We start from the raw sequence: 24291 nt of genomic DNA, 5'->3' as shown, positions 1-24291 counted from the left end.
GTAGGAAGGGGAGAGAAGAGAAGAAAGGAGAAAGAAGGCAGAGAGGTGAGGAGAGAGAAAGGAAAGAGGGAGGGGAGAGGACAGAAAGTGACGGGAATAACCCTGTTTCCCCCAAAATAAGACCGGGGTTTATATTAATTTTTGCTCCAAAAGACACATTAGGGTTTATTTTCCGGCTAGGTCTAAGCCAGGAAAATTGGCTACAAGTCAGTCTCCGGATGCAATTGAAAGGGTTGGTTATCACTTTTAAAGCCCTAAGTGGCTTTAGGACCAGACTACTTACGGGATCGCCTACTACCTCACACGTCCCTATGACCAATAAGGGCCCCCAGAGTGGTCCTTGTCCAGGTCCCATCTGCCAAACAATATCAGTTGGTGGGGCCGCAGGGAAAGGCCTGTGGTGGCCTTTGGAACCAACTGACCCCGGAGATCTGAATTATCCCCACTCTACCAGCCTTTTGGAATGCCATTAAGACCTGGCTTTCCTGGTGGGCCCGGGACCATGAACTGAATGTTTGAATGTTGTTAATAGAGTTTATTGAACTGGGTTTTTATATTTTTTATGCTGATATTGCAATATTTCACATTGTTTTTAATATGTTGTTCGCTGCCCAGAGTCCACTGGAGTTGGGCGGCATACAAATCCTGTAAACCAGCATTCGCTGGCTGGGGAATTCTGGGAGTTGAAGTCCAAATATCTTCAAGTTGCCAAGGTTGGGAAACACTGCTGTAAACTATTAAATTCTTAAAATATGGTACTAAATGCACCCGTCTGGCTAACGAGCTTAACCAGGGCTTATTTGGGGAGGGAAGGGCTTATATTATGAGCACCCTGGGGAAAAAAAATCACACTAGGGCTTATTTTCAAGGTCGGGGCCTATTTTGGGAAAAACACGGTAGCAGAAGGGATGGGGAGGGAGAGAAGCCAGTTGGAGAGGGAGAAGGAAATAAAGGGAGGGAAAGGAAGAGAGGAGGATAAGAGAAGGGGGGAATGGGGAGAAAGGAGAGCGGGAATGAGGGGGGGGGTAGTTTCAGCAATGACCTTTAGGAAGAAAGGACTTACTTTCAGCAATGAGTTTTAGGAAGGAAGGAAGGAAGGAGAGAAGGAAGGAGAGAAGGAAGGAAGGAAGGAAGCAATTAGTTTCAGCAATGACCTTTAGGAGGAAAGGACTTACTTTCAGCAATGAGTTTTAGGAAGGAAGGAAGGAAGGAGAGAAGGAAGGAAGGAAGGAAGGAAGGAAGGAAGGAAGGAAGGAAGGAAGGAAGGAAGGAAGGAAGGACAATCTGAGTGAGTTGAAGCTCAGGCATCCTTACATAGAGAGGCCACCATCCCAGAATTTTCCGCCATGACCTCCCGGTACAGGTCCTGCTGTCCTGCGTCCAGCAGCGTCCATTCCTCATCAGTAAAATGCACAGCCACATCTTCGAAGGTCAGAAGGTCCTGTGAAGTGGACAAAGGACAACTATCATGTGAAGTTTCCGAAAGATGCCCTAATTAATTCATGAGCCACGCGAGCCAAGCTTGGTTAGCTAAAGAACGTTACCCATTACAGCATAACGGTAAGGAACCAGGCCGTTCGGATGACCAATCAACAAGAGGACCGATCAGCTGCTCAGAATTTAAACATCGCTGCAACCAGCCAACCAATCACACGACCAACTGGCCACACAAGATGTTGACAGGCTGACGAGGAACAGGACAAGAAAGTCTTATGGATGATGTTACCTACTTTGGTAGCGAAAGGTTCAGAAACTAAATTGAAACAGGTGGGGAGAGCAAACCACTGCCAAAACATTACCATTGCGCATGTACATAGAAACACAGAAGACTGACCGCAGAAAAAGACCTTATGGTCCATCTAGTCTGCCCTTATACTATTTTTTTGTATTTTATTTTAGGATGGATATATGTTTATCCCAGGCTTGTTTAAATTCAGTTACTGTGGATTTATCTACCATGTCTGCTGGAAGTTTGTTCCAAGGATCTACTACTCTTTCAGTGAAATAATATTTTCTCATGTTGCTTTTGATCTTTCCCCCAACTAACCTCAGATTGTGCCCCCTTGTTCTTGTGTTCATTTTCCTATTAAAAACACTTCCCTCCTGAACCTTATTTAACCCTTTAACATATTTACATGTTTCGATCATGTCCCCCCTTTCCCTTCTGTCCTCCAGACTATACAGATTGAGTTCATTAAGTCTTTCCTGATACGTTTTATGCTTAAGACCTTTCACCGTTCTTGTAGCCCGTCTTTGGACCCGTTCAATTTTGTCAATATCTTTTTGTAGGTGAGGTCTCCAGAACTGAACACAGTATTCCAAATGGGGTCTCACCAGCGCTCTATATAGCGGGATCACAATCTCCTTCTTCCTGCTTGTTATACCTCTAGCTATGCAGCCAAGCATCCTACTTGCTTTTCCTACCGCCCAACCACACTGCTCACCCATTTTGAGACATGTACATAGCAAAAGTTGCGTAGAGAAAACGTTCCTATAAGAAAGCTGGTTGGGAAGAAGAAGCATTGTATTGAAGGGCTGCTTGGAGGATTGCTTGATGGATTGATGGATTGCCGTAGATATTTGATGCACTCGCTCGTGGAATAAAGTTGGCTTCTTCCTCTCCTATGATGGTCTCTGCTTATCTTTGAAACCCTTCCCCGTTGCTACAATGGATGACTTAGAAAATGTACGGAAAAAGCCCCACTGAACGTAAATCAACACAGCTCGATTGAACATTGGACTTGAAAAATATGCTACATTATCCATGCAGCAAGAATCTGCGCGCATCATTTATTTTATTTGTTTGTTTGTTTGTTTGTTTGTTTGTTTATTTATTTATTTATTTGTTTGTTTGTTTGTTTGTTTTATTTTATTTTATTTATTTTATTTTTTTATTGGATTTGTATGCCGCCTCTCTGCGTAGACTCGGGGCGGCTAACAACAGTAATAAAAACAGCATGTAACAATCCAATACTAAAACAACTAAAAAACCCTTATTGTAAAACCAAACATACATACAAACATGCCATGCATAAATTGTAAAGGCCTAGGGAGAAAGAATATCTCAATTCCCCCATGCCTGACGGCAGAGGTGGGTTTTAAGGAGCTTACGAAAGGCGAGGAGGGTGGGGGCAATTCTAATCTCCGGGGGGAGCTGGTTCCAGAGGGCCGGGGCCGCCACAGAGAAGGCTCTTCCCCTGGTCCCTGCCTAACGACATTGTTTAGTTGACGGGACCCGGAGAAGGCCCACTCTGTGGGACCTAACTGGTCAGTGGGATTCGTGCAGCAGAAGGCGGTCCCTGAGATACGAAAATACATCACACAGTCCTAGACGCTTGGGAAGTGTTCGACTTGTGATAGGAAATCCAGCATATAAATCTCGTTTGCTGTGTATTACTGGGTTTTTTGTGAATAAAATAATAACAATAATGGTAGTAGTAGTAGTTATACCTGGCAGAGCGACCTAGCCGTCATTCCTTGGTCACTAGAAAAACTCTCCGGTTCCGAGACTGTCTGAAGAATCTCCACGGGATCTAAGAAGAAAGCAGACTTTTAATATTGACTCCAGCATTCTGTGGACTGCACTGGTTGTCGATTGCTTTCCGGACACAATTCAAAGTGTTGGTTATGACCTATAAACAGGGATGGGCTATTGCCTGGATGGGGAGGGGGGGGGGGACACGCAGTGGGGTAGTAGAAATGGAACTCCACCCCAGAGCACCCAATTTGCACTGAAAGATGTTGAAAGAAAAAGCATAAACCACTCTCACAGTGTGGTAATTAAAATTTTGGTATACAAATACTGTATTTTTCAGAGTATAAGATGCACCTTTTTACTCCCTGAAAGACGCTGAAAATTTATTCATTTGATTTTTATGCCGCCCTTCTCCTTAGACTCAAGGCGGCTTACAACATATTAGCAATAGCACTTTTTAACCGAGCCAGCCTATTGCCCCCACAATCCGGGTCCTCATTTTATCCACCTCGGAGGGATGGAAGGCTGAGTCAACCTTGAGCCGGTGATGAGATTTGAACTGCTGACCTACAGATCTAGAGTCAGCTTCAGTGGCCTGCAGTATAGCACTCTACCTGCTGCGCCACCCCAGCTCATGAAAATTCAGGTGCAACTTATACTCTAAATGTAATTTTTTTCCCCAGCCTAAACTAGCTGCTAACAATTTTCCCAGCTCTTACCTTGCAGACTCTTCCATTATTTCTCTCTGCAAAGAATGTTTTCCAAGCCCTAAGTCTTTCCAGGGTTTTTTCATTGTTCTATTTGCTCTGAATAAATTTCTTTCCAGCACTAACCAGGTGCTAACGATGTTCCCTGCTCTTTCCAGCATGCAAGCTCTTTCATTGTTACTCCCTGCAAAGAATGTTTTCCAAGCCCTAAGTCTTTCCAGGGTTTTTTCATTGTTCTATTTGCTCTGAATAAATTTCTTTCCAGCACTAACCAGGTGCTAACGATGTTCCCTGCTCTTTGCAGCTTGCAAGCTCTTTCATTGTTACTCTCTGCAAAGAATGTTTTCCTAGCCCTAAGTCTATGCAGGGTTTTTTCATTGCTCTAACTTGCTCTGAATAAGTTTCTTTCCAGCCCTAACCAGGTGCTAACGATGTTCCTAGCTCTTTCCAGCATGCAAGCTCTTTCATTGTTACTCCCTGCAAAGAATGTTTTCCAAGCCCTAAGTCTTTCCAGGGTTTTTTCATTGTTCTAACTTGCTCTGAATAAGTTTCTTTCCAGCCCTAACCAGGTGCTAACGATGTTCCTAGCTCTTTCCAGCATGCAAGCTCTTTCATTGTTACTCCCTGCAAAGAATGTTTTCCAAGCCCTAAGTCTTTCCAGGGTTTTTTCATTGTTCTATTTGCTCTGAATAAATTTCTTTCCAGCAGTAACCCGGTGCTAACGATGTTCCCAGCTCTTTGCAGCTTGCAAGCTCTTTCATTGTTACTCTCTGCAAAGAATGTTTTCTAAGCCCTGTCTGTGCAGGGTTTTTTCATTGTTCTACTTGCTCTGAGTAAGTTTCTTTCCAGCACTAACCAGGTGCTAACGATGTTCCCAGCTCTTTGCAGCTTGCAAGCTCTTTCATTTTTACTCTCTGCAAAGAATGTTTTACAAGCCCTAAGCCTTTGCAGGGTTTTTTCATTGTTCTATTTGCTCTGAATAAATTTCTTTCCAGCACTAACCAGGTGCTAACGATGTTCCCAGGTCTTTGCAGCTTGCAAGCTCTTTCATTGTTACTCTCTGCAAAGAATGTTTTCCTAGCCCTAAGTCTATGCAGGGTTTTTTCATTGCTCTAACTTGCTCTGAATAAGTTTCTTTCCAGCCCTAACCAGGTGCTAACGATGTTCCTAGCTCTTTCCAGCATGCAAGCTCTTTCATTGTTACTCCCTGCAAAGAATGTTTTCCAAGCCCTAAGTCTTTCCAGGGTTTTTTCATTGTTCTAACTTGCTCTGAATAAGTTTCTTTCCAGCACTAACCAGGTGCTAACGATGTTCCCAGCTCTTTGCAGCGTGCAAGCTCTTTCATTGTTACTCTCTGCAAAGAATGTTTTCCTAGCCCTAAGTCTATGCAGGGTTTTTTCATTGCTCTAACTTGCTCTGAGTAAGTTTCTTTCCAGCCCTAACCAGGTGCTAACGATGTTCCTAGCTCTTTCCAGCATGCAAGCTCTTTCATTGTTACTCCCTGCAAAGAATGTTTTCCAAGCCCTAAGTCTTTCCAGGGTTTTTTCATTGTTCTATTTGCTCTGAATAAATTTCTTTCCAGCAGTAACCCGGTGCTAACGATGTTCCCAGCTCTTTCCAGCTTGCAAGCTCTTTCATTGTTACTCTCTGCAAAGAATGTTTTCTAAGCCCTGTCTGTGCAGGGTTTTTTCATTGTTCTACTTGCTCTGAGTAAGTTTCTTTCAAGCACTAACCAGGTGCTAACGATGTTCCCAGCTCTTTGCAGCTTGCAAGCTCTTTCATTTTTACTCTCTGCAAAGAATGTTTTACAAGCCCTAAGCCTTTGCAGGGTTTTTTCATTGTTCTATTTGCTCTGAATAAATTTCTTTCCAGCACTAACCAGGTGCTAACGATGTTCCCAGGTCTTTGCAGCTCGCAAGCTCTTTCATTGTTACCCTCTGCAAAGAATGTTTTCCTAGCCCTAGGTCTATGCAGGGTTTTTTCATTGCTCTAACTTGCTCTGAATAAGTTTCTTTTCAGCCCTAACCAGGTGCTAACGATGTTCCCAGCTCTTTGCAGCTTGCAAGCTCTTTCATTGTTACTCTCTGCAAAGAATGTTTTCCAAGCCCTAAGTTTTCCAGGGTTTTTTCCAGGGTTTTTTCATTGTTCTACTTGCTCAGGGTTTTTTCATTGTTCTACTTGCTCTGAGTAAGTTTATTTCCAGCACTAACCAGGTGCTAACGATGTTCCCAGCTCTTTGCAGTTTGCAAGCTCTTTCACTGTTACTCTCTGCAAAGAATGCTTTCCAAGCCCTGTCTGTGCAGGGGTTTTTCATTGCTTTACCTATTGCTAACATGTTGTAAGCCGCCCTGAGTCTAAGGAGAAGGGAGGCATAAAAATCAAAACAAACAAATTTAATCAGAATGCTTCTTTCCAGCCCTGACCAGGTGCTAACGATGTTCCCAGATCTTAGCAACTTGCAGGCTCTTTCATTGTTACTCTCTCCAAATAAGGTGTTTTTTAAAAGCCCGAACCAGGGGATAAAATAATGTGCTGAATATGACCAGACTAAGGATGCTAGCCAGATGAATTTCTCGTAGGCAGATTCTTCCCTCCTATTTTCCTCCCCCAAAACTAAGGTGCATCTTATACTCCGGTGCATTTTATACTCAAAAAATTACGGTAATTCCCTCACCGCTGCCAAACTATTCACTAAGGCTGCACTAATATTACTATTAGTCTTCTCATCATTCCCATCGCCCATCTTCCCCCCACACTCCCAAAGGAAAACGTTTAATTCAGTGTTTCCCAACCTTGGCAACTTGAAGATATCTGGACTTCAACTCCCAGAATTCCCCAGCCAGCATTCGCTGGCTGGGGAATTCTGGGAGTTGAAGTCCAAATATCTTCAAGTTGCCAAGGTTGGGAAACACTGGTTTAATTCATGAGCTCCGGGAAGCCCCTTCCATTTCTCCTCCCTAAAAGCACCTCAAAGTCACACACACACACGTTACTGCAGCAAGAAGACAGACTCAAACCCAACCCTGATAAGACGGAGTGGCTGTGGGTTTTGCCTCCCAAGGACAATTCCATCTGTCCATCCATTACTCTGGGGGGGGGATCACTGACCCCCTCAGAGAGGGTCCGCAACTTGGGCGTCCTCCTCGATCCACAGCTCACATTAGAGAAACATCTTTCAGCTGTGGCGAGGGGGGCGTTTGCCAAGATTCGCCTGGTGCACCAGTTGCGGCCCTATTTGGACTGGGATTCGCTGCTCAAAGTCACTCATGCCCTCATCACCTCGAGGTTCGACTACTGTAATGCTCTCTACATGGGGCTACCTTTGAAGAGTGTTCGGAAACTTCATATAGTGCAGAATGCAGCTGCGAGAGCAATCATGGGCTTCCCCAAATATGCCCATGTTACACCAACACTCCGCAGTCTGCATTGGTTGCCAATCAGTTTCCGGTCACAATTCAAAGTGTTGGTTATGACCTATAATGCCCTTCATGGCACCGGACCAGAATATCTCCGGGACCGCCTTCTGCTGCACGAATCCCAGCAACCAGTTAGGTCCCACACAGTGGGCCTTCTCCGGGTCCCGTCAACTAAACAATGTCGTTTGGCGGGACCCAGGGGAGGAGCCTTCTCTGTGGCGGCCCCGGCCCTCTGGAACCAACTCCCCCCAGAGATTAGAATTGCCCCCACCCTCCTTGCCTTTCGTAAGCTACTTAAAACCCACCTCTGTCATCAGGCATGGGGGAATTGAAATACAGTGATCCCCCGCTCGTTGCGAGGGTTCCGTTCCAGGACCCCCCGCAACGAGCGGGTTTTCGCGAAGTAGCGCTGCGGAAGTAAAAACACCATCTGCGCATGTGCAGATGGTGTTTTTAACTTCCGCAGCGCTAGCGAGGAGCCGAAGATTGGGGGCGGCTGTTTTAAAACGTCGCCGCCGACATGGGGGGCTCGCTAGCACCCCCCCGAACCCCCAACCCGGGTTTGGGGGGGTGCTAGCAAGCCCCCCATGTCGGCGGCGACGTTTTAAAACACCCACGCGGCTTTCCAATGAGTCCCGAAGACAAACGCGGAAGTTTGACGTTTGTCTTCGGGACTCATTGGAAAGCTCCGATCGTTTTAAAACAGTTGCGCCGTTCTCCGCTGACTCCTGGCAAACTTCCCCGCTTTAGGAGTCAGCGGAGAACGGCGCGCCTGCTTTAAAACGATCGGAGCTTTCCAATGAGTCCCGAAGACAAACGTCAAACTTCCGCGTTTGTCTTCGGGACTCATTGGAAAGCTCCGATCGTTTTAAAACAGGCGCGCCGTTCTCCGCTGACTCCTGGCGAACTTCCCGGGCGAAGGGCGGGCGAGCGGGTGCTGCGGGGGGCTTCGCCCTCCCGCCAGCAAGAGGGGGAAGACCCAGGGAAGCCGCCCAGCAGCTGATCTGCCGGGCGCCATCTACGCATGCGTGCCCATAGAAAAAAGGGCACGCATGCGCAGATGGTGTTTTGACTTCCGGGTTCAAAAATCGCAAATTACCCTGTTCGCAATGGTCGGGGACGCAATAACCGGGGGATCACTGTATACCTTCCCCCAAGGCCTCTACAATTTATGCATGGTATGTTTGTATGCATGCTTGGTTTTGTAATAAGGGTTTTTTAGTTGTTTAGTATTGGATTGTTACATGCTGTTCTTTATCACTGTTGTTAGCCGCCCCGAGTCTACGGAGAGGGGCGGCATACAAATCCAATAAATAAATAAATAATAATAATAATAATACCTGCATCCACAGGTTGGCTGGGTTTTGTCACTTGGGAATGTGCCTCAGCAAGCACAATGAAGAGCTGGGATTTAGTGGCTTCCACACATTCCGGGGGAAGTTTCCGCAAAGAGTCCGCGACAGCCAGGGCAAATGTCATGTATTCATCATTGCGACGGCTGTTTTCGGGGTTCAACCATGACACCATCTCAGTTTGAAGCTGCTCCCAACGCAGAGTGACCAAAGCGTCCAATATCGCATCCTTTCCGCTCATCTTCCTCCTCTTCCTTGACTGGGGGGTGGGTGCTTTCATGGGTGACGCAGTGAGCACACTGGTTGAACTCTCATAATCGTCGCTACTGCGTAGTGAGGAGACACCCGAGTGCCTGGACGCGAGGTGTGATGGGAAGGAGATGTCCTCCATATACAAGATTGAATCCAAGGAGTCTTGTTGTACAGGACCTGGAGCGGCATCCTCAGGCTGTAATTATATAATTTGTGCCAATGATTATCCAAAGAGACAGATACAGTGGTACCTCTACTTAAGAACTTAATTCATTCCGTGACCAGTTCTTAAGTAGAAACGTTCTTAAATAGAAGTAATTTTTCCCGTAGGAATCAATGTAAAAGCAAATTCAAACATAGAAACATAGAAGACTGACGGCAGAAAAAGACCTCATGGTCCATCTAGTCTGCCCTTATAACTATTTCCTGTATTGCATCTTAGGATGGATATATGTTTATCCCAGGCATGTTTAAATTCAGTTACTGTGGATTTACCAACCACGTCTGCTGGAAGTTTGTTCCAAGGATCTGCTACTCTTTCGGTAAAATAATATTTTCTCATGTTGCTTTTGATCTTTCCCCCAACTAACTTCAGATCGTGTCCCCTTGTTCTTGTGTTCACTTTCCTATTAAAAACACTTCCCTCCTGAACCTTATTTAACCCTTTAACATATTTAAATGTTTCAATCATGTCCCCTCTTTTCCTTCTGTCCTCCAGACTATACAGATTGAGTTCATTAAGTCTTTCCTGATACGTTTTATGCTTAAGACCTTCCACCATTCTTGTAGCCCATCTTTGGACCCGCTCAATTTTGGACCCGTTCAAATAATGCGTGGAAACCCATTTGGAAAGAAATAAAATCTTGGAATTTGGGTGGGAGGAGGAGGAGGAAGAAGAGAAGCAGCAATTTTTCTGGGCTCGGGTTTTTAAGTAGAAAATGGTTCTTAAGTAGAGGCAAAAAAATCTTGAATACCTGGTTCTTATCTAGAAAAATTCTTAAGTAGAGGCGTTCTTAATTAGAGGTACCACTGTACTTGGCTAAATTTTACCATTATTTTATTTTATTTATTTATTAGATTTGTATGCCACCCCTCTCCGCAGACTCGCAGACCATCACTCTGCTAAATAAATAATTCGCTCATCACTGTCAAACTATTCACTAAGACTGCATTACTATTACTATTAGTCTTATCATTCCTATCACCCATCTCCTCCCACAATTGACTGCATGACTGTACCTCATTGCTTATATCCTTACGATTTATATTAATATTGTTTCAGAATTGCTTATTTGTATTCTCTTACAACCATTAAGTATTGTACCCCATGATTCTTGACAAATGTATCTTTTCTTTTACGTACAGATAGCATATGCACCAATGACAAATTCCTTGTTTGTCCAATCACACTTGGCCGATAAAGAATTCTATTCTATTCTATACGTGGTTACAAACATAACACCTTTAAAGACATTAATGCAGTTAGCATTAAAAAAAATCTAATGAAAGTAAGTAAAGCTGATTTGTAGAGAAAGTTTCATGCTATATTATGAACGTGGTGCAATTTGCTTTAATAATGCAATGTTATGTGCTTATGTATGTCTGGGTCAGAACAGAAGTGATTATCGTCAACTCAAAATGCGGAAGGAGTGTGTTTGTGGATCAAAAGAGACCATGCACACAGTCTCTACAAAAATACGACTTCAGCAATAGAGTGGTCAATGTCTGGGATGTGCTACCTGACTACATTGTCACTTCCTCAAACCCCCATAGCTTTAACTTTAAACTGTCTACCATGGACCTCAAATCATTCCTAAGAGGTCCCCAACATGCCTACCAATATGCCTACCATCCCTGTCCTACTGTCCCCAGTTTATTTGTATTCATTTCATGTGCTCATATCCATGTTTATACTCACACCTGTCATCTCATACATGTTTCACAAACTAAACAGTATCGGCTGGCGGGTCCGTGGGGGAGGGCCTTCTCTGTGGTTGCTCCAACTCTCTGGAACCAGCTACCTCCCAAGATCCAGACTACCCCCACCCTACTGGTCTATCAGAAAGTTATAAAGGCCTGGCTTTTCCAGCAAGCCTGGGGCCATTGACTGGATGGTGTCCCTTCGGGATCCGGCCATAAATGGTATGCACGGTTTTTAACTGTTGGTTTTAAGTTGTTTTAAATTGTTCTGTAGAGATTTTAATATGACACTGTATGTTTTATTGTTACTGTTGTGAGTCGCCCAGAGTCCCTAGGGAGTTGGGTGGCATACAAATGAAATAAATGAATGAATGAATTAATTAATTAATTAATGAAAAAAGGAAGGAAGGAAGGAAGGAAGGAAGGAAGGAAGGAAGGAAGGAAGGAAGGAAGGAAGGAAGGCTAAAAATAAAATAAAATATACGAATGCTGCAAAAGACGATGACGTTTTCTTACCTCCGCTGAAACGCTGTTCACATTCGCTTGGTTTTCCCTGTGTTTTACAAATTCTTCCAGCCAGGACAGCATTACAGAGTGGGCTGGTGGCCCTGGGTCCCTGCGCTTTGTTTTCACTCTTTTTTTCAGCCTGACGAACTTGTCTCGCAGCCGCTTCCACTTTTCTTTCCATGGGTCTGGATCCTCCTCCAAAGTTCTTCCAATTTCCCTCCCAGAACAGGCTGTCACCTCCTGGCTCTCGTAGTCTCTATCGGTCACGTCGCGCAAATATAGATACCTCCTCACTTCGTGCGCCAGTCTCTCCTCCAACTGCTCCATTTTGCTGTTTATTAGTTGGATTTATTAGTTGGATTTCTAAGTCACCCAACTCCTTCCGGAATTGCCTTTCTCCCGCCTCCCAGTAGAAAGTCAGAGTATTCGATGGATGGTGTGCATCCCCTACACAACTGTTTGCAACCACCTGCAACCCATCGACCCCCTTCACAGCACTGCTGTGGATGTGGGTCACACCTACATGCAGCTGCAGGCAAACCAAAAGCAAACCGTGCGAATCAAGGAGAGAAGCAACCTGGAATCAAGGAGAAACTTCCTAACAGGGAGAAAAATTAACCAGTGGAACGACCTGCCTCCAGAGGTTGTGGATGCTCCATCACAAGAGGTCTTTAAGAAGAGACTTGAATACACACTTTGTCTATAAGGTCTCCTGCTTGGGCTAGATGACCTCCAAGGTCCCTTCGGAATCCACTCCAGAGGTTCCCCCCATTAGTGACTGACGCCTAGCACAGGTCTGGAGGTCTATCCCATGGAAACAGACAGGCAGACAGACAGATAGAGCGGCACACAACTTCCGGAACCGATGAAGGAAAAGTGAACATCGGCCAGGATTCTCCTCTCCCTTCTTCCTTTGCGCATGCGCAACAAATCCCCTCTCCTTTGGACCCGGAAGCAATCTCCTGAGATGCCCTTTCCTTCTATTTTCACATTTTTATGTTGCTACAGAAACTTCCGGTCGGTCCTTCAATTCCTCCCTCTGCGCGGCGAGATGCTACAGAATCGGACAGCGGCTTCCCCGAAAGGCGGCCGCGCTCTCGCGCAGGCGCAAACCCTGCAGCCTTAAGCGATTTCCCGAGGAGACCGCCCCGAGTCCCCGTCCCACCCACCCCATTTGGCGAGTTGGGCTGTCCCGCCGCCGGTCTCCGACACGGGTCCCCGGGCCGCACCAATGGCTTCGGCGGGGGCGGAGAAGCGTAAGCGGGTGAACCTGAGCGTGAAGCAGAAGCTGGAGCTGATCGCCAAGCTGGAGTCGGGCTGGTCGGTGGCGCGGGTGTGCGAGGAGTACGGCGTGAAGAAGCAGACGGTGTCGGACATCCGCAAAGCCAAGGAGAAGCTGCGGCGGTTCGTGCTGATGTGCGACGTGGACGCCACCGGCAGCTCGGCCGAGATCGGCGAAAGGAAGCACATGAAGATGTCCCAGGAAGCCTCCCTGGAGGAAGCCGTGCTCCGGTGGTACGTGGAGCAGCGGGCCGGGGGGGCCAAGGTCCGCCGCGTCGACCTCAAGGCGGCCGCCAACGCCATCGCCGCCGACGCCAAGCTCAGCTTCAAGGCCAGCGACGGATGGATCTGGCGCTTCTACAAGAGGCACGGCATTGACCACAAGCGGGCCGCCGCCGAAGCCTCCTCTTGCGCCAGGGAAGAAGCCGCCGCCGCCGCCGCCGCTGTCAACACCGCCGCCGCTGCCGTCGAGGAGGAGGAGGAAGAGATGGAGGAGAGGGAGATGGCCCCGCTGGGCCGCGGCTTCTACAAGCGCTACATCCTGTCGCAGATCAGGTGATTGGATTGCTGGAGTTGGAAGGGGACCTTGGAGGTCATCTAGTCCAGCCCCCTGCTCAAAGTTGGCTTTTCTATGACGCGTGGACTTCAACTTCAATCAATGCTAGCTCAGGAATTCTGGGAGTTGAAGTCCACATGTCATAGGAGAGCCATCTTTCCCTACCACTGATCTAGTTCAAACTCCCCTGCTCAAGCGAGAGTCCCTTCACCACTTGCCAGACAAGTGGAAGTCCAATCTCCCTTTGAAAGTCCAAACTCAGCAGGCAAGCGGTGTATAAGTGTTAAGTGCTATTGCTAGTTAAGATCACAAAACTATTTAGCTCCTGCAGGAGGATTAACAGTTTAACAGAGTCGGAAGGGACCTTGAAGGTCATCTAGTCCATTCCCTTGCTCAAGCAGGATTCCATTGGTTGATCGCTTTTAGATAAGATTTTAGATAAGAATTCATTATAGAAACATAGAAACATAGAAGTCTCACTGCAGAAAAAGACCTCATGGTCCATCTAGTCTGCCCTTATACTATTTTCTGTATTTTATCTTAGGATGGATCTATGTTTATCCCAGGCATTCATTGATTGATTGATTGTTAGAGTTGAAAGGAACCATGAAGGCCATCGAGTTCAACCCCCTGCATGTTTAAATTCAGTTACTGTGGATTTATCTACCACGTCTGCTGGAAGTTGGTTCCAAGGATTTACTACTCTTTCAGTAAAATAATATTTTCTCATGTTGCTTTTTATCTTTCCCCCAACTAACCTCAGATTGTGTCCCCTTGTTCTTGTGTTCACTTTCCTATTAAAAACACTTCCCTCCTGAACCTTATTTAACACTTTAACATATTTAAATGTTTCGATCATGTCCCCCCTTTCCCTTCTGTCCTCCAGACTATACAGATTGAGTTCATTAAGTCTTTCCTGATAAGTTTTATGCTTAAGATCTTCCACCATTTTTGTAGCCCGTCTTTGGACCCGTTCAATTTTGTCAATATCTTTTTGTAGGTGAGGTCTCCAGAACTGAACACAGTATTCCAAATGTGGTCTCACCAGCGCTCTATACAGCAGGATCACAATCTCCCTTTTCCTGCTTGTTATACCTCTAGCTATGCAGCCAAGCTGCATAATGTTTGTGTCCAGGATGTGAGGGGTCTGTAAATATTTTCACTGCCCTCTTTTTGACTCGTGCAGTATACAGGCTCTCAATGGACGGCAGGTTGGCAGCAATTGTTTTTTCTGCAGTTCTGATTATCGTCTGAAGTCTGTGTCTGTCTTGATGGGTTGCAGAACCAAACCAAGGCAATTATAGAGGTGCAGGTGACAGACTCAATAATTCCTCTGTAGAACTGTATCAGCAGATTTTGTATTGTATTGGATTGTATTGGATTTATTGGATTTTTATGCTGCCCCTCTCCGGAGACTCGGGGCGGCTAACAGCAATAATAAAATAGCATATAATAATAATAATCCAATACTAAAAACAGTTTAAAAACCCATTATTATAAAAACCAAACATACATACAGACATACCATGCATAAAATTGTAAAAGCCTAGGGGGAAAGAGTATCTCAATTCCCCCATGCCTGGCGGCAGAGGTGGGTTTCAAGCAGCTTACGAAAGGCAAGGAGGGTGGGGGCAATTCTAATCTCTGGGGGGAGTTGGTTCCAGAGGGCCGGGGCCGCCACAGAGAAGGCTCTTCCCCTGGGTCCCATCAAGCGACATTGTTTAGTTGACGGGACCCGGAGAAGGCCAACTCTGTGGGACCTAACTGGTCGCTGGGATTCGTGCAGCAGAAGGCGGTCCCTGAGATAATCTGCAACTGGTGCACCAGGCGAACCTGGGCGAACGCCCCCCTCGCCACAGCTGAAAGATGTTTCTCTAATGTGAGCTGTGGATCGAGGACGCCCAAATTGCGAACCCTCTCTGAGGGGGTCAATGATTCTCCCCCCAGGGTAATGGACGGACAGATGGAATTGTCCTTGGGAGGCAAGACCCACAGCCACTCCGTCTTGTCTGGGTTGAGTTTGAGTTTGTTGACACCCATCCAGGCCCCACAGCCTCCAGGCACCGGCACATCACTTCCACTGCTTTGTTGACTGGACATGGGGTGGAGATGTATAACTGGGTATCATCGGCATATTGATGATACCTCACCCCATGCCCTTGGATGATCTCACCCAGCGGTTTCATGGAGATATTAAATAGCAGGGGGGAGAGGACCGACCCCTGAGGCACCCCACAAGGGAGAGACCTAGAGGTCGACCTCTGACCCCCCACTAACACCGAATGCGACGGACCGGAGAGGTAGGAGGAGAACCACTGAAGAACAGTGCCTCCCACTCCCAACCTCTCCAGCCGGACATAAATCAGGGATTATCGGTATCAGCTGCTTTATAGCTCTTTTCAAACTATATTAGCTTCCTTAAGTTTGGTCTGCTAAATCTGAACCTTTGAAAATTCTAGATCCAAGAGCAAAGAGGTGGCAGAGAAAGTGATGAAAGAGAAAAAATACGCCGATCCCCAGTGGAAGGGCAGACCCAAAAACCCCACCGATCAAGTTCAACCACTGTATATTACTGAACCCAAATTGGAAGAAGAGGGTCTAGGAAACCCCCCATGCGAAATTCATCCTCCCTCTGTTTCTGGGCAACCGGGATGGGGAGCATCACAAAAAAACAAAGGAGAGCCTTTTCGCGGGATGGAAGAGCGCTGGGAAGCCCAGTGGCAGCAGTTCCTCAAGACTTTGCAACCCGGCCACAAAGGTGGAGACCACCTAGGTTTCTCGCAGGCTTCTCCTTGGGAAGATGCCAAGGCCTTTCTAGCGTCCTTTGAGCAGGTGGCCGAAGCCTGCCGGTGGCCCTCGGAACAGTGGGCGGCCCGTCTTGTGCCAGCGCTGAGTGGAGAAGCCGACGAGGCCTTCCGGAGCCTGGAAGCCGGAGATCGGGAGGACTACGGGAAAGTGAAGGCCGCCATCTTGCGAGGGGAAGCCCTGAAAACGGAGAGGCGGCGCCAGCACTTCCGGCAGTTCTGCTGCCAGGAAGTGGGAGATCCCCGGGGGATCCATAGCCGTCTCCAGGAGCTTTGCCTCCAATGGCTGAAGCCCGAGAGACGCACCAAGGAGCAGATCCTGGAGCTGCTGATCCTGGAGCAGTTCCTGGACAGCCTCCCTCCGGAGCTCCAGAGCTGGATCCGAGCAGGAGGAGCAGAGACGTGTTCCCAGGCGGTGGCCCTGGTGGAGGACTTCCTGATGGGCCAGCAGGAGGTCAAATCGGAGTCACGGGAGGTATGGTGCAAAGGTTACAACCCCAGCCCTTTTGTGTTACTGAACAAGCATTAGGTTGCTTAGACCAGTGTTTCCCAACCTTGGCAACTTGAAGATATTTCGACTTCAACTCCCAGAATTCCCCAGCCAGCATTTGGACCAGAGTACCTCTGGAACAGCCTGCTACCGCACGAATCCCAGCAACCGATAAGGTCTCACAGAGTTGGCCTTCTCCGGGTCCCGTCGACCAAACAATGTTTGGCGGGCCCCAGGGGAAGAGCCTTCTCTGTGGCAGCCCCGGGCCTCTGGAATCAACTCCCCCCAGAGATTGGAACTGCCCCCACACTCCTTGTCTTTCGTAAATTACTCAAGACCCATCTATATCGCCAGGCATGGGGGAGTTGAGATACCTTTCCCCCAGGCTTTTTTTATATTTATGTTTGGGTATGTATATGTTGTTTGCTTTTTTTAATATGATAGGGTTTTATATGCTTTTTAATATTAGATTTGTTTTAGCTAAAATATTGTTTTTATTATTGTTGTGAGCCGCCCCGAGTCTTCGGAGAGGGGCGGCATACAAATCTAATAAATTGAATTGTATTGAAAATTGAATTTGCTGGCTGGGGAATTCTGGGAGTTGCAGTCCAAATATCTTCAGGTTGCCAAGGTTGGGAAACACTGGCTTAGACACACGAACAATTCTTCACTTGGAAATTAGTTGCATTAGTTGCATCCAGATTACTTACGGGACCATCTTCTGCCTCATTATGTGTCTGTGTATGTATGTATGTATTTATTTATGTATTTATTTATGTATGTATGTATGTGTGTATGTATGTATGTATGTATGTATTTATTTATTTATTTATTTATTTATTTAAAAGTTTGGGTTCGGCACCTGAATCCGAACCTGAACTTTTGCCGACCAGGAACAGCCGGGGTGCTCTCCCGAACCTGAACCCGAATTTTTGCCAAACTTCCGGGTTCGGCATTCGGGAGACCGCCGAGAAGCACCCCGGCTGTTTCTGAAGGTGACCGCTGGGCGGCGGCACTTCCCAGAACAGCCGGGTAGCTGTCAGCCGGTCAGGAGGCGCAAAAGGAGGTGGGGAATCCCACGAGGGTATTCCAGGGGCGGAGCTTTGATGTCACTGAGACGTCCTTCCTGGAGTCCCTGTTTCAGCCGGCCAGGAAGGACGTCTCAGTGACGTCAAAGCTCCACCCCTGGAATCTCCTCGTGGGATTCCCCACCTCCTTTTTCACCTCCCGACTGGCCGACAGCTCTCCGGCAGTTTCGGAAGGTGACAGCTGGGCGGCGGTGCTTTCTGGTGCTCTCCCGAACCCGAACTTTTGCCAAACCTTTACAAAAACTCAGGTTCAGTATACCGAACCACGCAAAGTTCGGTACGAGCCCGAACTTTGCAGGTTCAGTTCGCCCAACACTATGATTGATTGATTGATTGATTGATTGATTGATTGATTGATTGATTGACTTATATGCTGCCCCTCTCCGTGGACTCAGGGCGGTCACAACATTTCAATAAAAATACAGTATATAAAACACTTCTAAATCCAATTAATAGAAAGGTTTAATTTAAAATATTTTTTGAAATCTAAACATTTAAAAATCAAACATTCAAATACATGCCACAACGTCCTACACATTCATGTATCCCAGCGGCCGGTTAGGGCCCACAGAGTCGGCCTTCTCCAGGTCCCATTGGCAAAGACAATGTCGTCTGGCGGGGCCCAGGAGGAAGAGCCTTCTCTGTGGTGGCCCCGGATCTCTGGAATCAACTCCCCCCAGAGATCCGCACCGCCCCCACCGTCCTGGCCTTCCGCAAGGTATTGAAAACCCACCTTTGCCGACAGGCTTGGGTCTGTTGAGTTTTAACATGTAGCCCTGGCTGACAACCGAACGTATAATGCATGATTGGATGACATATGGATGACTTCTTTTAAGAATTGGGGTTTTAGAGCATATTTTAAGTTAGATTTCTTACATGTTTCTGCATTTACTTCTGTTGTGTGCCACCCTGAGTCTGCAGAGAAGGACGGCATAGAAATTTAATAATAATAATAAGAGGGAGATTGTGATCCCCTTATATAGAGCGCTGGCGAGACCACATTTGGAATACTGTGTTCAGTTCTGGAGACCTCACCTACAAAAAGATATTGACAAAATTGAACTGGTCCAAAGACGGGCTACAAGAAAGGTGGAAGGTCTTAAGCATAAAACGTATCAGGAAAGACTTCATGAACTCAATCTGTATAGTCTGGAGGACAGAAGGAAAAGGGGGGACATGATCAAAATATTTAAATATGTTAAAGGGTTAAATAAGGTTCAGGAGGGAAGTGTTTTTAATAGGAAAGTGAACACAAGAACAAGGGGGCACAATCTGAAGTTAGTTGGGGAAAAGATCAAAAGCAACGTGAGAAAATATTATTTCACTGAAAGAGTAGTAGATCCTTGGAACAAACTTCCAGCAGACGTGGTTGGTAAATCCACAGTAACTGAATTTAAACATGCCTGGGATAAACATATATCCATTGTAAGATAAAATACAGGAAATAGTATAAGGGCAGACTAGATGGACCATGTGGTCTTTTTCTGCCGTCAGTCTTCTATGTTTCTATGTTTCTAATAATAATAATAATAATAATAATAATAATAATAATAATAATAATATATATATATATATATATATATATATATATATATATATATATATATATATATATATTTGTTTTCATAGATTTTCACGGGTACAGGTATGACGGTCTTGGTATATTCGGGTTTCTTCCCGTGTAGGATTTTCAGGCTGGTGCTTCTGTCCTTCTTCTCAGGCGAACACAGGCATACAAATCTAATGGCCAGCCACGCCACCACTCCAGCCCCTCCCCGGAGGTCAAACACAACTGTGATGCGGCCCTCAATGAAATCGAGGTTGATACCCCTAGTATAGCATCTCTTACTTGAGCAGGAGATTGGAGTAAATGACCCACGAGGTTCCTTCCAACTCCGTCGTTCTGTTTTAACTTTGAACTGTTGCTGAATGAAGGGATCGTAGGTCAAGGGCTGTCTGTATCCCTAAATCAGTTTTTTTTCTTGGCAGGGGCCAGGGCTGATCCACGAGGTGGCTGTGAGTTTCCTCACCCCTGAGCAGACGCCGTTAATTCCCGCAGAGAGGCAGTTCCATTGCAAGATCAAGCAGGAGGAGGAGGATGGGGGCAATTTGGAAGGTAAGAGAAATGTGTTAAGACTAGCATGCACAGCTCAGATCACTTCCCAGGACATATATATATATTCCTACATATACAATTCCTACAATAAAGAAAGCTTTTGCCGACCGCAACTTGGGTGTCCTCCTCGATCCACAGCTCACATTAGAGAAACATCTTTCAGCTGTGGCGAGGGGGGGTGTTTGCCCAGGTTCACCTGGGCCACCAGTTGCGGCCCTACCTGGACCGGGAGTCACTGCTCACAGTCACTCATGCCCTCATCACCTCGAGGCTCGAATACTGTAATGCTCTCTACATGGGGCTACCTTTGAAAAGTGTTCGGAAACTTCAGATCATGCAGAATGCAGCTGCGAGAGCAATCATGGGCTTTCCTAAATATGCCCATGTCACACCAACACTCCGCAGTCTGCATTGGTTGCCAATCAGTTTCCGGTCACAATTCAAAGTGTTGGTCATGACCTATAAAGCCCTTCATGGCACCGGACCAGAATATCTCCGGGACCGCCTTCTGCCGTACGAATCCCAGCGACCAGTTAGGTCCCACAGAGTTGGCCTTCTCCGGGTCCCGTCAACTAAACAATGTCGTTTGGCGGGACCCAGGGGAAGAGCCTGCTCTGTGGCGGCCCCGACCCTTTGGAACCAACTCCCCCCAGATATCAGAGTTGCCCCTACCCTCCTTGCCTTTCGTAAAGTTCTTAAGACCCATCTCTGTCGTCAGGCATGGGGGAACTGACACATCTCCCCCAGGCCTATACAGTTTATACATGAAATGTTTGTGTGTGTGTTTGCTTTTAATAATGGGGTTTTTAGTGTTTTTTAAATTATTAGATTTGTTTTTTACATGGTTCTTGTTATTGTTGTGAGCCGCCCCGAGTCTACAGAGAGGGGCGGCATACAAATCTAATAAATAATAATAATAATAATAATAATAATAATAATAATAATAATATATTCAACACAAAAATATGTAACCCTTCCCTGGTGCAGAGCTGAAGGGATTGGATACTGTAGCCTAGAGCAGTGTTTTTCAACCAGTGTGCCGTGGCACACTAGTGTGCCGCGAGACATGGTCAGGTGTGCCGCGAAGCTCAGAGAAAGAAAACAAGAGAGAGAGAAAGAAAGAAAGAAAGAAAGAAAGAGAAAGCAAGCAAGAGAGAAAAAGAACAAGAGAGAAAGCAAGCACGAGAGAGAAAGCAAGCAAGAGAGAGAAAGAGAGAGAGAAAGAGAACAAGAGAGAAAGAAAGCAAGAGAGAGAGCAAGAGAGAGAAAGAAAGAAAGAGAGAGAGAGAAAGAAAGAGAGGGAGGGAAGGTGGGAGAGAGAAAGACATAGAGGGAGGTAGGGAGGGAGAGAGAAAGAGAGCAAAAAAGAGGAAAGAAGGAAGAGAGAAAGAAAGAGGGATGGAGAGAGGGGAAAAAAGGAAGGGAGAGAAAGAGGGAGAAAGAAATAGAGGGAAAGGGAGGAAGAGAGAGAATTTTTTTGTCCAATATTTTTTTAGCCCCCCCCCCCCCCCCCCTCAATGTGCCCCATGGTTTTGTAAATGTAAAAAATGTGCCACGGCTCAAAAAAGGTTGAAAATCACTGGCCTAGAGAATAATTCTCTGCCTTACAAGGCAAAGGTTGCAGGTTCAAGATTTGAACCGCTGACCTACAGATCTAACAGTCAGCTTTAGTGGCCTGAAGTACTGCACTCTATCCACTGCGCCATCTCGGCTCACTTAGGGTCGAAAATTAGGGTTGGAAAAAGGCTCAGCTGATTGTCGTAGGAAGCAACAATGAAGAACGGAGGCAAAGGGAAGATCGCAGGGAAGATTGTGTTAGCACCTCATTAGGGCTAAAAAAAAAGCTTAGTCAAAGCTACCTTCAGAGTATAAGGCGCACCCAAATTTTCAGCCTCTTTTTAGGGGATAAAAAGGTCCGTCTTATATTTCAAAAATACGGTAAATCAATAAAAAGCATTTCTTATGATAGGAGTCTGAAGCGCTGATCCAGCCAGGAAGCAACAGCTTAGCCAGTGAGGGATGTAGATTGTTGATTGTTGATCTGAAAAATCAGGTCCTTGGCTCTCTTGAGTAAACCAGTTAGGTCCCACAGAGTGGGTCTTCTGCGGGTCCCGTCAACAAAACAATGTCGCTTGGCGGGACCCAGGGGAAGAGCCTTCTCTGTGGCGGCCCCGGCCCTCTGGAACCAACTCCCCCCAGAGATTAGAATTGCCCCCACCCTCCTTGCCTTTCGTAAGCTGCTTAAAACCCACCTCTGCCGCCAGGCATGGGGGAATTGAGATACTCTTTCTCCCTAGGCCGTTTCAATTTTATGCATGGTATATCTGTATGTATGTTTGGTTTTTATAATGATGGGTTTTAAACTGTTTTTAGTATTGGATTATTATCATATGCTGTTTTATTACTGTTGTTAGTTGCCCCGAGTTTGCGGAGAGGGGCGGCATATAAATCAAATAAATGAATGAATGAATGAATGAATGAATGAATAAATAAACATCTCTTTTTCCACACTCTCTTCCAGCCGCCAATGAGTGGATCCCTGAGTTGAAAGAGGGGGGTGACACTGAGTCGGTGAAACTCCAGGTGATTCCTCGGGACAGTCTCCTCAAAACCTGGGAGGAGGAGGCAGAGGAGGAGGGCATCTCCAGGAGCCGCGACGCCCTTTCGAAGGAGAAGGGAGAAGACGGCTCAGGTCAGCCCACGGTCGAGATCTTTCCTCCAGCAGGAGAGGAGAGAAACCTAAGCCCACCGGGGGTCAAGAAACGCTACCAGATCCGCGGAAAGAAGACCTGTTCCATCTGCAGCAAGACCTTCAGCCGGAGCACGGTGCTGGCCGCGCACCAGAGGACCCACACGGGCGAAAAGCCGTTCGCCTGCCAGAACTGCGGGAAGCGCTTCAGCTTCAAGTCGGCGCTGGTGGTGCACGAGAGGACCCACACGGGCGAGAGGCCCTATTCGTGCGATCGGTGCGGGAAGAGCTTCACCGTCAGCTGGGTCCTTACCAGGCACTACCGCGTCCACGCGAAGAAGGACCAGATGGGCTGCTCGGAGTGCGGGAAGAGCTTCAGCCAAAAGTCCCAGCTGCTCAGCCACCAGAAAGTCCACGTTGGGGGGAAGCCCTTCCGCTGGACTCAAACCGGGGAAGCCTTTGGTGGTTGCGCCACGACCGTTAAGAGACAGGAAGTCCCCTGCTCCGGAGAGGCAAAGCCCTTCGGATGCCCGGATTGTGGACAGTCCTTCAACACCTCCTCCCAACTGGACAGGCATCACTGGGTGCACACGGGGGAGAGACCCTTCGCTTGCTCCGAGTGCGGGAAGAGCTTCAAACAGTGGCAGGTTCTGATGGTGCACAAGAGGATTCACACGGGCGAGAAGCCCTTCAAGTGCGCCGTCTGCGGGAGGTGCTTTTCTAACCAGGCCAGCTACATCCGGCATCGGAAAGTCCACGCGGGGCAGAGGACTCACCTCTGCGCCCTCTGCAGGAAACGGTTCCCCCACCACGCCGTTCTCGCGAAGCACCAGAAAATCCACGCCCGCGAAGCCTTAAACAGTCACCAGGGGGCGGTGTTGGAGAAAGCGGAGGAGGAACGAGCGAAAGAAATTGCATAAAAGGAGAATGGAGTGCTCCGTTTTGGGAGAATGGGACCTAAAGGCATGCCTTCCTAACGCCCATGGCCACCAGATGTGTGGAACCACTGGCCGCTTTGGGTGGAAGTGTCAAAGATTGTACTGGGTCTCTGAAAATACAGTGGTACCTCTACTTATGAACTTAATTCGTTCCGTAACCTGGTTCTTAAGTAGAAACGTTTGTAAGAAAAAGCAATTTTTCCCATAGGAATCAATGTAAAAGCAAATTTATTTATTTATTTGTTTATTTATTTATTGGATTTATATGCCGCCCCTCTCCGCAGACTCGGGGTGGCTAACAACAGTAATAAAACAGCATATAATAATAATTCAATACTAAAAACAGATAAAAACCCATTATTATAAAAACCAAACATACATACACATATACCATGCATAAAATTGTAGAGGCCTAGGGGAAAGAGTATCTCAATTCCCCCATGCCTGGCGGCAGAGGTGGGTTTTAAACAGCTTACGAAAGGCAAGGAGGGTGGGGGCAATTCTAATCTCTGGGGGGAGTTGGTTCCAGAGGGCCGGGGCCGCCACAGAGAAGGCTCTTCCCCTAGGTCCCGCCAAGTGACATTGTTTAGTTGATGAGACCCAGAGAAGGCCCACTCTGTGGGACCTAACTGGTCGCTGGGATTCGTGAAGCAGAAGGCGGTTCCTGTATGCGATTGGGGAAACCACAGGGAGGATGGAG

The 24291-nt window shown here is 46.9% G+C and overlaps 2 protein-coding genes across 2 annotated transcripts in view; one reads left to right on the top strand and one right to left on the bottom strand.

The window, feature by feature from the left end:
* LOC139159808 (zinc finger protein 485-like) overlaps nucleotides 1-12859 on the bottom strand; it is a 28407-nt gene extending 15548 nt beyond the window's left edge. The window contains exons 1-4 of the mRNA XM_070737205.1: nucleotides 11639-12859; nucleotides 8939-9398; nucleotides 3451-3533; nucleotides 1315-1441 (exon numbers count right to left, since the gene is read on the bottom strand). Of these exons, the coding sequence (XP_070593306.1) occupies nucleotides 1315-1441; nucleotides 3451-3533; nucleotides 8939-9398; nucleotides 11639-11956 (988 nt within the window). The 5' untranslated portion in view covers nucleotides 11957-12859. The remainder of the gene's footprint in view (nucleotides 1-1314; nucleotides 1442-3450; nucleotides 3534-8938; nucleotides 9399-11638) is intronic.
* LOC139159806 (zinc finger protein 397-like) lies at nucleotides 12625-23944 on the top strand. Its single transcript, XM_070737203.1, has 4 exons — nucleotides 12625-13465; nucleotides 15926-16745; nucleotides 19838-19964; nucleotides 22486-23944. Exons 1-4 carry the CDS (start codon nucleotides 12861-12863, stop codon nucleotides 23571-23573), a joined length of 2640 nt encoding a protein of 879 aa, XP_070593304.1. The 5' UTR covers nucleotides 12625-12860; the 3' UTR covers nucleotides 23574-23944.
* The last annotated feature ends 347 nt before the right edge of the window (nucleotides 23945-24291 follow it).

This window comes from Erythrolamprus reginae, chromosome 2 (genome assembly GCF_031021105.1).
Source record: "Erythrolamprus reginae isolate rEryReg1 chromosome 2, rEryReg1.hap1, whole genome shotgun sequence".
Taxonomy (NCBI): domain Eukaryota; kingdom Metazoa; phylum Chordata; class Lepidosauria; order Squamata; family Dipsadidae; genus Erythrolamprus; species Erythrolamprus reginae.
This window is presented reverse-complemented; position numbering and strand designations above follow the sequence as displayed.